The sequence below is a fragment of the Eubalaena glacialis genome, chromosome 8, assembly GCF_028564815.1.
Source record: "Eubalaena glacialis isolate mEubGla1 chromosome 8, mEubGla1.1.hap2.+ XY, whole genome shotgun sequence".
Classification (NCBI taxonomy): Eukaryota; Metazoa; Chordata; class Mammalia; order Artiodactyla; family Balaenidae; genus Eubalaena; species Eubalaena glacialis.
The window spans coordinates 16,083,667-16,100,131 of NC_083723.1; the positions used below are offsets into that span (position 1 = coordinate 16,083,667).

The window sequence follows — 16,465 nt, forward strand, 5'->3', positions numbered from 1 at the left end:
CTGCACGCTGGCTTTCTCTAGTTGTGGTGAGCAGGGGCTACTCTTCCTTGTGGTGTGCGGGCTTCTCATTGCGGTGGCTTCTCTTGTTGCGGAGCACGGGCTCTAGGCGTGCAGGCTTCAGTAGTTGTGGAACATGGGCTCAGTAGTTGTGGCTCATGGGCTCTAGAGCGCAGGCTCAGTAGTTGTGGCACACGGGCTTAGCTGCTCCACGGCATGTGGGAACTTCCTGGACCAGGGATCGAACCCGTGTCCCCTGCATTGGCAGGCAGATTCTTAACCGCTGAGCCACCAGGGAAGCCCCAAAATTTTGGTTTTTAAAAAACACAGTGACGTCTGTCAGACACCCCATGAAATACTAGCTGGAGGCAGTTCACAGTTTCAATATTAACAGTGCTGCATCACACTGTGACAGTGTCATATCTCTGCAAAGCCTTTGTGGTGATAAAAAGTGAGTACCATGTGAAAATAAGTGTGAAACAGGAAATGAGGAAGATGGTGTCAAATCTGTTTACAAGGTTGGACAAGTTATGCGGTGCCCAGTAGATTTTAAGACATATAACACTTATTAGATTATATAGACCTAACTCCTTAATACACAGAAATGTATATCTAAATACCTATTTTTTGCATTTCTTTTTTTTTTATTGAAGTATAGTTGATTTACAATGTTGTATTAGTTTCAGGTTTACAGCAAAGTGATTCAGTTATACATATATTTTTTTGACATTCTTCTTCTTTATAGGTTATTACAAAATATTGAGCATAGTTCCCTCTGCTATGCAGTAGGTCCTTGTTGGTTATCTCTTTTATATATAGTAGTGTGTATATGTTAATCCCAAGCTCCTCATTTATCCCTCCCCCTACCTTTCCCCTCTGGTAACCGCAAGTTTGTTTTCTATGTCTGTGGGTCTATTTCTGTGTTGTACATAAGTTCATTTGTGTCATTTTCTTTTAGATTCCACATATATGCAATATCGTATGATATTTGTCTTTCTCTACCTGGCTTACTTCACTTAATATGATCGTCTCTAAGTCCATCCATGTTGCTGCAGGTGGCGTTATTTCATTCTTTTTATGGCTGAGTAATATTCCATTGTATGTATGTGCAACATCTTCTTTATCCACTCATCTGTCGATGGACATTTAGGTTGCTTCCATATCTTGGCTTATTGTACATAGTGCTGCAATGAACATTGGGGTGCGTATATCGTTTCAAATAAATACTTATTTTTTACAAGGGTAAAACATGTACATACCACAAAATTTTAATAGAGACAAGAGGGTAGGTATGCACTGAAATGTAAGTCTTCCTCCCACCCCTGCTTCTCAATTCCTCTGGTGACACCAGTGTTAACAGTGTGTATCCTCCAAGAGGTAACACATGTACATTCAAGCGTATGTGTATGTGTATATGTTATAGTAAATCTTTTTATTTTTATACAACTGTAGTATCCAGCACACGCTGGATTATGTTCTAAACCCTACTTGGTTTCACTTCACAATATATTTTAGAAATCATTCTGTTTCAGTACACGTGGAGCAGCCCTATTCATTTTTTACAGCTGCAGAATATTCCATTGTGTGGATGCATCATAATTTATTTAATCAGTGTCCTATTGGTGAACATTTAGGTTGTTTGCAATTAGGTTGTTTCAATTGCAAACAATGCTGCCATGTGGATTCTTTTTCATGTGCCTTCAAACATATGCATGAGCACATTTATTCAAAATAAATTGCTGGAAGCACAATTTCTGAGTCAAAGGGTCTCTTGAGTTAAATATTGTTAGATGTTCTAAATTGTCCTCTATAGAAGTTGTACCAATTTACACTTCCCACAAAGTATGAGAATGCTTGTTTCCCTGTGTCATAGTTCACAAAGTGTGTTAAATATTTGATTGTTGCCAGTCTGTTTGGTGGGAAATGGTATCTCTCTGTATTTCACATAACATCTCCTGTTATGAAAAAAATCAATCATCTTTTCGTATGTTTAAACTTTCCTAGGAATATGTGGGTCACTTCTAAACAGTTTTAAGGAGCTAAACTCAGCATGCTAGAGAAAGCATACTCTTATTGGATTTGCTTAAGTGTTGAGGACGCTAGGCTTCTGAAGTCAAAATAGTCTAGTGAATTTTTCTTGAAAGTGAGATAATTCACGTTCAGCTGCTCTTGTTAGATTGTCCTGTTCGTTATCCTCGCAACCTACCATTGGGTGACTGAATTCATGTCTTGGATTTGTTGTGCGTGTGTGGTGTGGCCAGAATTCATCATCGAATATGAAGATGCAATGCATGAGCCGGGGCTGTGGCATCACCAAACTGAAGTCCCTGGAGCTCAGACCACAGCCCAGCTGAAGTTGTCGCCCTATGTCAACTATTCCTTCCGAGTGATGGCAGTAAACAGCCTGGGGAGGAGCTTGCCCAGCGAGGCATCTGAGCAGTATTTGACTAAAGCTGCAGGTAAAGCAGGACTTCTGTGATATGAAATAAAATAGAAAGGTTTTCCACTGTTTGCAAAAGACCGAAGTTTACGAGTATGTGGCTGTTTAACTTCTAGAACCAGATAAAAATCCCACGGCTGTGGAAGGGCTGGGATCAGAGCCGGATAATTTGGTGATTACATGGAAGGTGAGCTATGTCTGAAATATTCAACTATATTTTAGAGTGGAAAGAAAAGTTGTTTTTAAATAATACCTGTATTAAAATCCCCTTTCACACATTTTTTGGAATATATACGTATATCATATATTTATTAATCGTGTAGTAGTTAAAAGCTTGATCCTTGGAGCCAAAATGAATGGTACAAATCCCAACTTTGCCACTTAGTAACTGTGTGACTTTAAGGCATTTCTTTAACATCTCTACTGTGTATCTGTGTGATGGGAATAACAGTGAACCAACCTCATAAGATTAAAGGAGTTAATGCACTTATAACGCACTTAGAGCGGTGCCTGTCACATAGAATGTGCTCAATAAATGCTAGCTTGTATTGTCACCATCGTAGAGAACCATCTAGAAGACAGGTACCAGTAGTCAACTTCTTCTGCTTTTTTCTTTTTTGGCCTGTCTCTATTTTCTGGACTTGGAAAATTAATATATATTTACTTGTGTGATTTAAAAACTTATTTTAGATAGATCCATACATCCACACTTAGATACATACATGTTTGTATATACTTAGATACATACGTGCCTGTAGAAACAGGATAGAAAGACAAGCCAATCTCGTTTTTTTTTTAAAGAAAGAAGCAGTTCACAATTTCAGTCTCCAAGTAAAATAGACAGTGAGGTGCTGTCACACAACCAGGAACACATAAAGGAAACTATATACCTGGAAAGTTTTATGTCACCTACCCATGACTGTGGAGCCAGAATCTGAGAGGCCTAGGTGGTTTTTACTACTTCAAGATAGAGATTAACCACCTTTGAAATGTTGATCCCAAACAAGCTGTGAATCTCATCATAGGTGAAAAAAAAGGACAAAAGGTCCCTGGAGAAAATTGTTCATAGCTTGTACTTTAGTGGCGCAGTGCTCACCGTCTTTAAGTCTGGGAATTGAATTTGCCGTTCCAGTAAGAGATAGCACCGCTGATCTGTTTTATAAGCTCTGATGGTCTGGCTTTTCTTGTAGCCCTTGAATGGTTTCGAATCTAATGGACCAGGCCTTCAGTACAAAGTTAGCTGGCGCCAGAAGGATGGTGATGATGAATGGACGTCTATGGTTGTGGCAGATGTATCCAAATACATTGTCTCGGGCACCCCGACCTTTGTCCCATACCTGATCAAAGTTCAGGCCCTGAACGATGCGGGCTTTGCTCCAGAGCCAGCTGTGGTCCTGGGACATTCTGGAGAAGACCGTAAGTGCCTGATGCTACTTCATGTCTATTTTTCCCCAGCAAAACAGACTTACCAAAGTGCAAGTCAAGGCCATGTCCAGAGGTGCTGAGATTGGGAGGGAGGATGGGAGGCAGCCATGATTTCGCTCAACATTTCTACATCTAAACAGCCTGCTACGTAGAAAATAGGTTCAGCATGTTAAAAGTTATTACTTTTTAAAAAGATATGTTGTTCTCACAAAGTCAAATGAACAGAGCTCAAAAAAAAAAAAAAAAAACCATCTATTCTCCATCCTTGATAATACATAGAATCAGGCTGGGGCATGTTTCAAGCCAAAATTAGGAGACGGTGACATTTTTTGCATGAAATTCAAAATGACATTGATACTTCTACCCCCCTTTCTCATCTTTCCCTAGTCCCAATGGTGGCTCCCGGGAATGTGCACGTAAACGTGGTAAACAGCACCTTAGCCGAGGTGCACTGGGACCCGGTACCTCTGAAAAGTATCCGAGGACACCTGCAGGGCTATCGGGCAAGTGAAAGAGACCTTTCGTGTTCTTTTCTTAGAAACAGTCCGTCGGCCAATGCCAGACGCCCTTTGCTTGGCCAGAGGAGGCCTTGAGAGTTCGTCAGGTGTACTGCCTCAGGAAGCCTGCCTCTGAAGCATCCCAGCTAGAGCTGGATCGAAATCTCACTGCACACAAAGGGAGAAAAAAATTCTTTCTCCATCTTTCCCACAGATAGTCTACATTCTGCCAGCTCAACAGTAACCGCATGCATGAAATGGGGAAAACTAGTGTTCAAAAAACTAGAATGTAATGAAATGCACCTAGCTTTAAAACCACACTGACTGTGGTTTTAAACGAACAAAATGTGTTGAACAAACAAAACTATCCAGAAAACAATGTAGACTTTTGTTTTAAATAGTTTATAGTTCAAGATCATAGAGTTCCAACTCAGTCATATAAACATCAGTTATCTGTGTTCTTCGGAAGCACAGAAAGACCGATTCATAGTTTTGATTGAGAGGTGGTCAAAGAACTTTCACACCTACCAAGGAAGTCAAGGCTTTGATTGGTCAAACCCTGACCTCTAGAGGTCAGTTTTTGCACTGCATCATGTTCAACTTCGGGTTTTTGGTTTTTCTTCCTCTAAGACTGCCAGATTCTGTATATATGTTGATTTCTCTTGAAAGTGCCTTTAAACTCCTAAGATGACTTTAAGAGGACTTAGTAAACAACAGTTCTGGATTTCTATCCAAAGTTAATCAACACTTTATCTCTTCAAAATCTGTGTCTATAATTTCATACCAAAAAATAAGTATTTTTAATTAAGTGATGCAGTTTGGCATAGTGAGAAAGCCCTAGACTTGAAGTGGAGGGTCTTCTTACCTCTTGATAGCCCAGGGGCTCTTCTGTACTGTAGGAATAGTAATAATAAAAGCTTCACTGTGGTTTTTAGTATTAAACTAAATGATATATTGTACATGAAATTGTATTAACTCTGGAAAAGTATGTAAATTTTGGGCAGTAATTTTTACCGTTAGAATATTTTATACAGGTAAAGGACACTTAAATCCTTCTGTATGGGTCTCATGCTGTTTCATTTCTTTGGTTTATTTCACTTAGACTTCTCCAACAACATAGCATAACCGAGCTTCATCACAATTTTTTAATTTCCCTCATTACCTGTGCCTCCTACTCTCTTGCCTCAGAATTGATATCTGTCAGTTGTTCCACTAGTCTAAAATGTACCAAGGGAACTTTCTGGGAGAAAAAACTAATAATAAAGCTTTAATTTTGTGAGCATGAGGATTCTGTTGGCTCCCTTGTCCATCCCTGACTTTTACTCTTGCTGTTTCAGATTTACTACTGGAAGGCACAGAGTTCATCAACAAGAAACAGACGCCATATTGAGAAAAAGATCCTCACTTTCCAGGGCAGCAAGACTCATGGCATGTTGCCCGGGCTGGAGCCCTTTAGCCACTACACACTGAACGTCCGCGTGGTCAATGGGAAAGGGGAGGGCCCAGCCAGCGCCGACAGGGTCTTCAATACCCCGGAAGGAGGTAGGGTGGACGTGTCACTGAGATCCTAGCAGCGTGTGGTGCATCCTGAGAGACTTTGCGTGACTGATGGGCCCCCAAAGAAAGTATATTCTGGAAGCCAAATGTGATTTTCCCACAGATGAACACAGCACACACAGAGCTGACAGAGTGTCAGCTCGTCTATGGCCTGATGGTATGGGGAAGGCTTCAGAGGCTTCCCTGAAACCCCATTTCTCTTTACTTAAAATTTTTCTCCACAGTTAATCACACGGTCAAAAACCTTGCTAATTTTTTTTTTTTAATTTTTTAAATTTTTATACAATTTTTTTTTTTTGGCCGAGCTGCATGGCTTGCAGAATCTTAGTTCCCCGACCAGGGATTGAACCTGGGCCCTGACAATGAAAACACCAAGTCCTAACCATTGGACTACCAGGGAATTCCCTATTTTTATACAATTTTTAAATGTTACTTTCCATTTACAGTTATTACAAAATATTGGTTATATTCCCCATGTAGTAAAATACATCCTTGAGCCTGTCTTACCCCCAGTAGTCTGTACCTCCCACTCCCTCACTCCTGTATTCCCCCTCCCTCCCACTGGTAACTACTAGTTCATTCTCTATATCTGTGAGTCTGCTTCTTTTATGTTGTATTCACTACTTTATTGTATTTTTTAGATTCCACATATAAGCGCTATCATACAGTATTTATCTTTCGCTGTCTGGCTCATTTTACTTAGCATAATACCCTCCAAGTCCATCCATGTTGCTACAAATGGCAAAATTCCATTCTTTTTTATGGCTGAGTAGTATTCCATTGTGTGTGTGTGTGTGTATATATATATATATATATATGTATATATATATATACCACAGCTTTTTTATCCATTCATCTGTTGATGGACACTTAGGTTGTAGAACCTTGCTAATTTGATGCTGACTTGGGTCATTAACTTTCTGACCTGAAACAAGTTATACAATTTCTCTAAACCTCAGTTACCTTAGCCAGAAAGAGTGAGAACTAGATGTGATCACCTAAGAAAAATATCTAGAAAGGAAAAGAATCCTCTAGGTTGTAGTTTACTTCTTTCTCAGTGGACCTTTGCAGTTCATGCTAACGTGGAACTGAGTTAGAAGGTTGGCGGTCTTGACAGAATGTGTTGGGAAGAGAAAGGAAGAGTCATTGCAAGTGTGGGCCATGGCAAGGGGAGGAGGAAGGGAGAACCAAACACAACTGATGTAGGAGCAGGGGCCAGGGGAGTCAGGACACAGCCACCTGGGAGCCTAGTGGATGAGGAGAGAGGGCCATGTAGTAAGAAAGGCACTAGCATGGCCTTTGCTTATCTTGAATTTTGCCTCAAGCCAGTACTGAAAATGATCCAGATAGCTTCTGTGGATTGCTTAGGTCTTTTTTTTTTAAATAAACATTTTGGTTACAATTTTATTTTAGAGGACAATTCTTTTTTTATTAAAGTATAGTTGCTATGCAATATTATGTAAGTTACAGGTGTACAGTCTTTTTTATGACTGAGTAGTATTCCATTGTAGATATGTACCACATCTTCTTTATCCATTCATCTATTGATGAACACTTAGGTTGCTTCCATGCTTGGGCTATTGTAAATAATGCTGCTGTAAACGTTGGGGTGCATGTATCTTTTTGCATTAGCGGGGTTTTTTTTTTCCGATATATACCCAGGTGTGATTAAAAGCAGTTCACAGACAAACCCTGTCCTGGCTCCTGGTTGAAGGGCTCATGGTGTTGGCAGCTACCCAACAGCCTCTGAGAATCATCTGTGTCCACCTCCCATCTCATTACAATGGCTTGTCCTCAGCCTCGTTGCTCCTTGGAGGTTTAGGGCTCCTTCCACTAGAGGCTTTTGCTAGTGAGACCCTACACTGGCCCTTTAGGTGGCTCAGGGGAAGGTGCCATAGAAAAGAGAACCAGGGGATTAAAGAACAGACAAGAGAAGAGTAGTCTGCCCAAAGACACAAAGGTAGGAAACAGCATGGCTCCTTCAGGGAACGGTAAGTCAGGCAGCCGAGAACGGTAAGAAAAGGGAGGAAGGTCAGCTAGGGAGGACCAAAACGATGGATGGTCTTAAATGCTATGGATATTAACCCTCAAGCCCGGAGCTCTTAACCTGAGGATGGTAGTCTCTTCAGGTGTCAATGAATGGGTTTAAGGAGCTCCATGAACCCCCTAATATTATATACAAGGTACATATATTTTTCTGGGGAGAGTTTGGGGCTGTCATCAGATTCTCAAAGGGGTGATTTGCGGAAGCTTAGAACTATGGGCCAGGACTGTTCTAGGCAAGGCCACCGAGGGTCTGAAGGGGGGCAGTGGCGGAGAGACGAGGAGGGAATGGATACAGTTGAGGTTAGCAGGGTGGATGCGGCAGGATCTAGTGTCCCAGGAGATGGTGGAAATGAGGCAGAGGGGGAAATTCAGCTCGACTGCCTGGTTTCTGGCTAGAGGGACAGGAGGTTTCAGGGAACGTGGTAGGTTGGGTAGAGAAGGTCACAATCGTGAGGGAGGGCTGCCATCGTCCATCATGCTCTGAGGAAGTGAATAAAAGAAGACCGGGCATGTTTCTGCTGGTAATTTGCCAGCCTCTGCCACGGAGAACCTGACACCCTGCGCTCCTTCCCCAGAGCCAGGGCTGTGCCAGCACCCGGGCTCTTGTCCATCACTGCGAGCTGCCGGGCGTCTCTCAGCTCTCCGGATAAGAGCTCCTCTGCACTTGCGGGGGCTGGCTCAGGCCCAGAACCCGGCAGGCAGGATGTTCTGACTGTTTGGAGACACCTGGTTTGCTGGAGAAAACAGTCCTTAATAGCCCAGAACACAGCTGCTTCTACTCAACGGTCTGGTTAGAATAGTTCCACTCAGTCACTAGTTTGCTTTTATTAAGACCCCATTCACGAAACAAACAAGTACCATCTCTTTTAAAACCATTGGTTTGGGTCCATATAAAGGCAAAGCCCTTATGTATTGGAGAGGATGGTTTTAATGAATCTAAATGGAAATGGTGAGGGAAAAAGAGGAAAAGCGAAACAGGTTTCTATTAACGTATTTTCAGCTGAATCAGGAACAAAAATGCATTACAGAAGACAAAAATCTTGGGGAATTCCCTGGCAGTCCAGTGGTTAGGGCTCCGCACTTCTGCAGGGGGCAAGGGTTCGAACCCGGGTCAGGGATCTAAGATCCCGCATGCCGTCTGGCACAGCCAAAAAAAAAAGAGTCTTGATGAGTTGTGTGGACCTGGTGAAATATGTCACTTTAATACAGTTTGAAACATTCAGAAACCTTTGTGTTGACTGTATGTCTCATTTGAAGTCCCCAGCGCTCCATCCTCTTTGAAGATTATTAATCCAACGCTAGATTCTCTCACTTTGGAATGGGAGCCACCAAGCCACCCGAATGGCATTTTGACAGAGTACACCTTAAAATATCAGCCAAGTAAGTTATGGGGAGAAGGAAACAGGGAAATATGGTTTACGAAGGAAAAAGACTGTTATCTTAAAATACAAACGGGGTATTTCTTTACAGCTGTAGAATATATACATATACCTTCAAGTGTTATTCTAGAAGGAACTTCAAATCATACTTTTTAAAGAAAAATGACATGTGCTTTTGAAAATTAAATAACGTGTAGAATAATACAGACCTTGAGCATGGGGTTTAGGTGCGTGCTGTCATTATGTATGTAGGCATCACGTATTGTATAACCAGCAAATGGTAAGAAGAGGGGTTCCTTTGGCACAAGGCCTCTGAAGATGAGATTTGGGGTTATTTAACAACCCATGACTCCACCTGCAAAAACAAAGACATGAGAAATGCTATTGCGATTCAACCAGAAAATTCTCCCAGCTTAGAAGCCCATGGAAAATGTATTTCCCCTTGTTACACCATATTATTGGATTTTTTTTTTATGGTTTATCCCACAGTTTATTTTTTTATATTTAAAATGTATGCAAAAACAAAATAAATATCTATGTATATATATTTACATATACACATACATATATTAATATATGCATTTGTATTAGAATCGCAGTGTGAACCTTGAGATTATCTTTTTAAAAAAAATTTTTTGGAGTATAGTTGATTTATAATGCTGTGTTAGTTTCAGGTGTACAGCAAAGTGAATCAGTTATACATATACATATATCCACTCTTTTTTTAGATTCTTTTCCCATACAGGTCATTACAGAGTGTCGAGTAGAGTTCCCTGTGCTAGACAGTAGGCCCTTATTAGTTATCTATTTTATATATAGTAGTGTGTGTATGTCAATCCCAATCTCCCAATTATAGGACTATGTCAGGTTATCAATTATGTCAGACAAAGAGTGAGTAGGATCACAAAAGTCAGTGTAGTCCAGGTTTAACATTTTTGGTTGACACATTTATTTACGATAGTCTTCCTACAGCAATGAACGGGGAATGCACTTTGTTCTTTTTTTTTCCATGGAGGTAACATTGGTTTATAACATTATGTAAGTTTCATGTGTACAACACTGTATTTTGACTTCCAAATACACTACAGTGTGCCTACCACTAAAAGTTTAGTTTCCATCCGTCTCCGTACAGTTAACCCCTTTACCCATTTCAACCTCCCCCCATTCCCCTTCCCTTCTGGTGACCATTGTTCTGTTCTCTGTATCAGTGTGTTTGTTTTCGTTTGGTTTGTTCATTTATTTTATTACTTTATTCTGTTTATATTCTTATTGACAGTTAACAGCACCCATGAATTAGGCCCTCTGGTAGATTTGAAAATTCCTGCCAACAAGACCCGCTGGACTTTAAAAAATTTAAATTTCAGCACTCGGTATAAATTTTATTTCTATGCACAAACAGCAGCAGGATCAGGAAGTCAAATAACAGAGGAAGCGATAACAACTGTGGATGAAGGTAAGATGGGTATGTATAAAATCCACGTAACGAGAAGTATCGTGAGACAAAAATCTTTAAGTTTATGCTTTTTCTTTCCTTCTTACCATGGAAGTATCCATGCTACCCAATTAATACAAACACTTATCTATAACCTCTCATTCTGATATATATATATATATAAGCAGCTATTTAATTCATACTGGAATAATGATTTGATGTTTGTTTTTTAAGTCCCTATGAAATTTTTAAACTTATATTAAAATATTGAGGTGAGAGTGGGAAATTACAGTATTTTGCCACATTTAAATTCAAAGTTCACAGCAATGTTTTTTCCTATCTACAACTTTACATATATACACACATACACATATGTGTAATACATACACACACACACAGACATGCATACCTATACACAAATAAATATATGTAACTGTGGTTCTGATCTTGATTCACCAGAAAATAATTTGCTAGTCTGCATACTGATTTAGGTTTTCTAGCAAGGAAATCAAAACAGTTATTAAATAATGCATGTACTTTGTGTTTGAGCATGGGACTTGATAGTTTGCTATGCCATCTGGTACAGAAAGCAAAAGAGCCCCATTAAAGTATTTAGAAAAAGAATGAACACTTCCTTTAATACTTTTAAAAATGATTTTGAAAAACTTGAGATTCAATGAAAATGATCAAAAACATTGTAAAAGATTTTGCATGTCTCTAAATTGTAGAATTGCTTAAGGATCATTTATTTGATTATCTTCCATAGCATAAGAAATTGACATTTTTACCCCAAAATTGGCTTGAAATCTCCTAAGCCTTCTTACATAATAGGCAAGTATGAATAAAGCGCTTTAACTAATGTGGAGATTTGATTACTAGTAAGTTTGGGAACAAAAACGTACCTTTGTCCCCTGTACCTGATGTGGTACGCTCCATTCTTCTTGCATGCTTTAGCATTTTAAGAAGTGTTTTTATGTAGCTTTACATGCTAACTATATAGTGTCCTATTTCTGTTTCCCTTCATGAAAGCTGGTATTCTCCCACCTGATGTAGGTGCAGGCAAAGGTAAAATCATTCAACTGCATGACTTTCTACATGTGTGATATTTGCCATGTTAACCATGGGGAAGTGCAGCATGGGTTAAAAGAGAAAATACTTAAAATAAGCTTTGAAGCACCAAAAGGAAGATAAGATTCTGCAAGATCTTGACTTTAAAATTCATGTCTAGTCTTTTTTACAAGGAGAAAGCCACCCATTGAATTCACCTTTTCTCAAGACTTATCCCAGGTCCAAATCCTAATCTTGGCTTTTAATGCTATGACCGTGGCTAGACCAGACAGGACCCAAACTGTACCTTTGCCACAGACCCTCATGATGGCCATGCCGTCTATGAAGGGTTCAGAAATGTTAGTCCTGTGATAAAAACAGCCAGTCAGAAATCAGACCAGCCGAGCTTCCTGTTCTAATCTGATTTACCTGTACCCCTCCTAGACACAGTGCACACGTTGCTGGCATCACACTACACCGTCCACCCAGAATTTCAGCTTAGCCGTACTCCAGCTGCCCTGGGACTGAAAGCCTCTCCAGTGGGATCCCCTCTGACCGAGTGTTCAGGCAGCCCGCATGCTCTGCTCAGCTGTGCTATTCCATTTCTGTCTTCGCCAGACTGCTTAAGTCTCCTCCTGGGGAAGAGCCAACAATCACAGTGAATTACTTTTGTTCTCCTTTATTGCTCACAGCTCTCTGGATGAGGAAGACTGGTTGGGAGAATGGTGCTGGAATGAATTGTAGGATTTCTTCCACCCAAAGATCCCCCCAGTCTTTGACTCTTGGCTCTTGGTAGATTTGTCAGCTTTTTAGGGAGCAGTGGAGGCCGCCCTGCCTCATATGGTAGTGTTCCCATAGAGAGCACCCCTGGCCAGGGATTTTCTTGGGCTTTGACAGACTGAACAAGTACAAATTGGAATGAAGAAAAAGTCGACCAAAAGCAATAAGTGCTTTGCCCTAAGTTGTTCAAATCTTGGGAGCTTAGGCCTGATCATATCTTCTCTTTTCTTACAAATCTTATATTCAGAGTCTTGGTAAATTTTAAAACGTAGATCAGGTAGATTTGGGAATGATTGAATAAGAACTGTAGCCATTTTCAATCATCTTAATAATGTTTTATAGGTGTTTTTACCCTTGAAAGAACAAAGTTGTAAACATTCAAAATGTTCGCAAGATCGTGGAAGGATGGGAACCTCTCTTTTATATGTGTGCATCTTTCTGGGGATGATTAGATATCCATTAAAATCCGTGGTGGTTTTACAATAATTTACTGCTGGGTTCCCCTTAGACCCTTTCATGGAAGCATTCCAGAGAAAGCCTGGCCTCTTTCCCTGTGCAGGGGCCATGTCACTGGGGCTCAGCCTAGAGGCAGTAGCCGATTAATTGAGCTGCAGCAGGGCAGTTTGTGTTTTCTGTTGACTTGTCATATTGGAAGAGGACGTGCATGCCACTGGAAAAAAACATCACCCGCTGATTTTTTTTTTTTTTTTTTTTTTTTTATTTATTTTTGGCTGTGTTGGGTCTTCGTTTCTGTGCGAGGGCTTTCTCTAGTTGTGGCGAGCGGGCGCCACTCTTCATCGCGGTGCGCAGGACTCTGACCATCGCGGCCTCTCCCGTTGCGGAGCACAGGCTCCAGACGCACAGGCTCAGTAGTTCTGGCTCACGGGCCCAGTTGCTCCGCGGCATGTGGGATCTTCCCAGACCAGGGCTCGAACCCGTGTCCCCTGCATTGGCAGGCAGATTCTCAACCACTGCGCCACCAGGGAAGCCCCTCACCCGCTGATTTTAATTAATTCCGGCTAACGAAAAGAAATGTCAATTAATATAGTTGAGGTTTTACCATTTGATGTTACTAAATTGAATTGTGAATTACTTCTGATTATAGAGACAAGCAAAAAGAGAGTCTCCGAAGGTTCCTAAAGCCCCCAGTGTTGAAATCTGGTGGAACTCAGATATAAAGGGAAATGGTGTTTAAATTTTTTTTTTAAAAGCTAAATCTAACCTTCTTTTCTATATCGTTTCATTTAATAGTGCATCAGTAAGTAAACATTGCTTGCATAAAATGATGATATTTTACCATGATGAGACTTTAAACTGCTCGAGAATAATTTGTTTCCCTGGGTTTCCCTTCCTTAAAAATAGTTCTTTTTTCAATCTAGGAATGAATTCTATCCTCTTCTCTGTTTTCCTTCTTCGTGTAGAGTTTAGGGACTTTCTGGGAGACAAGAAAAATAAAAATTCTCCACAATCCTTCCCAATTTTAGTATTTTTAATATATATTTTATATATATATATTTTTAATCTTTTATATTTTAATTTGAAGCACCATGAAAGAGAGTAAGTAAGAGATGAACCATTGAGAGAAAACAGGTGTGATATCTTTGGCTGTAGAAGCATCAGCCTCTAGGGATTTTCATTCACTTCTGAAGAGAGGAAAAGAGATGGCTCTGAGTTTACATTTTTAAATTTTCTTACAGATTTTAAGAGATGTGAATGAAACCCAAGCTTCCAAATATACAATTACATTGTATACATTTTGTATACAATTACAAAATGATTATCTAAACCATGAAGTAGAAGCCAGGAGAGTTCAGTTAGCTGTATTATGCCAGGCTAACCCTTTTCCTCACCATTAGCCTCAGTTTGAGCATGGAAATAGGTACTCGAAATCTTCAGGAGTCACTTATTTTGGTCTGTGTCTTTGTTTGGTCAAAACTCTCAATATCAGTGTAAGAAACTATAGATGTTTGGCTGCTTTTGTTCAGTTTCTTTGTCCCTTTAAGTAACTTCAGGGTCTGGGGTTCTAGGAAATAGACCTGTGAAGGCATCTGTAGAAATGAACTGAAAACACGCAGATAATGGATTTGACTTATGGTCCCAGTATTGCTGATGGATGGACCCTGCTTTATCTGTGGATTATTATCTGCTTTCTCACCTTGGGACCAGTCATCAGGACACTTTTGTGAGGTGACTAGTTGGGGCACAGGAATAGGGAGAAACTAACTGGAAAGTCAGGAACTGAACCTGGCTCGTGACCTAATTAGCAGCCGACTGTGGTCAAACAGGACAGAGCAGAGGACAGCACTGAGGCGCTGGTGATGAATCCTCTCTGTGGTCAGACTCTCACTGTATCATTATACCAGAGTCCACTGTACAGCTACCACTTAGGTCAAGAAACAAGGCCAGTGAGTAAAAATCAAGTTTAAAGTTCACAACTTTATTCGGCCTGAACCAAACCAAACCAAACGAACAAACAAAACAAAAATCTCCAACTATATAGAAGGTTCAGTCAATCAACAGCTCATGTCTATCTGGCCCATAAAAAGCATCAGCATTTTTTAAGGCACTGTGTGTTAGGACAGTAAGGCAGACTCTGCCTTTGATGTGCTTACAATCTGGCAGGTAAGACAACACAAAAAAAAAAGAGTGAAAAGAGATGGAATTTGAACAAAATGTTACCTGAGCTTAGAGGAGTGAACCATTTATTTTGCCAAACAGGATCAGGAAAAGCTTCCCAAAGAAAGTAATATTGAACTTGAAGGACAGATAGAATTTTGGCAGATGAGTCAGGGGGGTGGGGTGTATAAATTCTTAGGAGAGGGAATAAGCCAAGGCATGGGGTTTAAAAATCCACAGGATGTTTGGGTTATACCCAGCAGTCCACCTGTGGGCAGAGGTAAGCCACCCACATTTGAAACAGGGAGGTGACAGGATCAGAGATGTAGTTTCGGAAGCTAAAACGTAGGTAACCACGCTGGTGGGCTGTACAAAGAAAGACTTAGAGTAGGAAGAGAGATTAGATACAGACTTAAAGCCTAGAGGAGAAATGACACTAGCACATCCAAGGAAACATTGCCTGGCATGTCATAGGTGCTCAGTGAGTGTTAGTTCAGTAAGTGCATGAGTGGGGATTAAAAGCAAGGAGGGTTAGAATTCTCCATGATAAAAGGGGCCAAACCGCATAACCTTAGGAAATTGCACTGTCTTCTCTGGGTGTCTTTAAAAATAAGCTGATTGCTCTTCTGTTGGAAGGTATGGTTCTGCCTTGAACATCTTCCATAATTACCCCAAGACTAAATTCCTCAGTTTCATGATTCCAAAAATTTTTAAAGAAAAGTAATGTTTTGCCTGGGTTCTTTGCCACTGATGTTTTATACACATGTTCATTAGTACTGTTGTAAATATGTCTCTGTTGCTTGATCATACTCCTATCATTATTCCTTTAAGAGGAGAACCTCAGACAACTGAAGTCAGTTCGGTCCACAGAAAGACTATATATAATTCCATAATCAGTTTTGTTTTCTGCTGTTTCCCACCCTTAGCACAGAGGGGCACACAGTATATATGTGATGGTGCATTAGATCACAGAGGTCAAATGCATTATTGAATTTCTTTAATATACTTCTCTTTTTGATCCCAAGAAAGGCTATTTCATCGAATTTGTTGCAGTGGAGGGCTTTAGCTTCTAAATTATATAACGTACTTGGGAATTTTAGAGTCTGAGTAGCCCATTCATGCTTTCTGGTTTACTATCCTAGGATGTTTTCCCAGGGATAATAATTGATCTTATCATTGTTTAACTATCCAAGTTAACATAGCTGTAAATATGTCATTTTTACTTTAGGCTATTGAGGAAAGGCTGATG

The 16,465-nt window shown here is 40.3% G+C and overlaps 1 protein-coding gene across 2 annotated transcripts in view; it reads left to right on the forward strand.

Moving 5' to 3' along the window:
• The window catches only part of NRCAM (neuronal cell adhesion molecule), a 245,235-nt gene that overhangs the window by 209,040 nt on the left and 19,730 nt on the right, over positions 1 to 16,465 (forward strand). For both annotated transcript variants that reach the window (XM_061197587.1, XM_061197588.1), the window contains exons 18-24: positions 2,259 to 2,456; positions 2,554 to 2,624; positions 3,628 to 3,853; positions 4,250 to 4,365; positions 5,697 to 5,901; positions 9,220 to 9,342; positions 10,618 to 10,794. In XM_061197587.1, the coding sequence (XP_061053570.1) occupies positions 2,259 to 2,456; positions 2,554 to 2,624; positions 3,628 to 3,853; positions 4,250 to 4,365; positions 5,697 to 5,901; positions 9,220 to 9,342; positions 10,618 to 10,794 (1,116 nt within the window). The remainder of the gene's footprint in view (positions 1 to 2,258; positions 2,457 to 2,553; positions 2,625 to 3,627; positions 3,854 to 4,249; positions 4,366 to 5,696; positions 5,902 to 9,219; positions 9,343 to 10,617; positions 10,795 to 16,465) is intronic.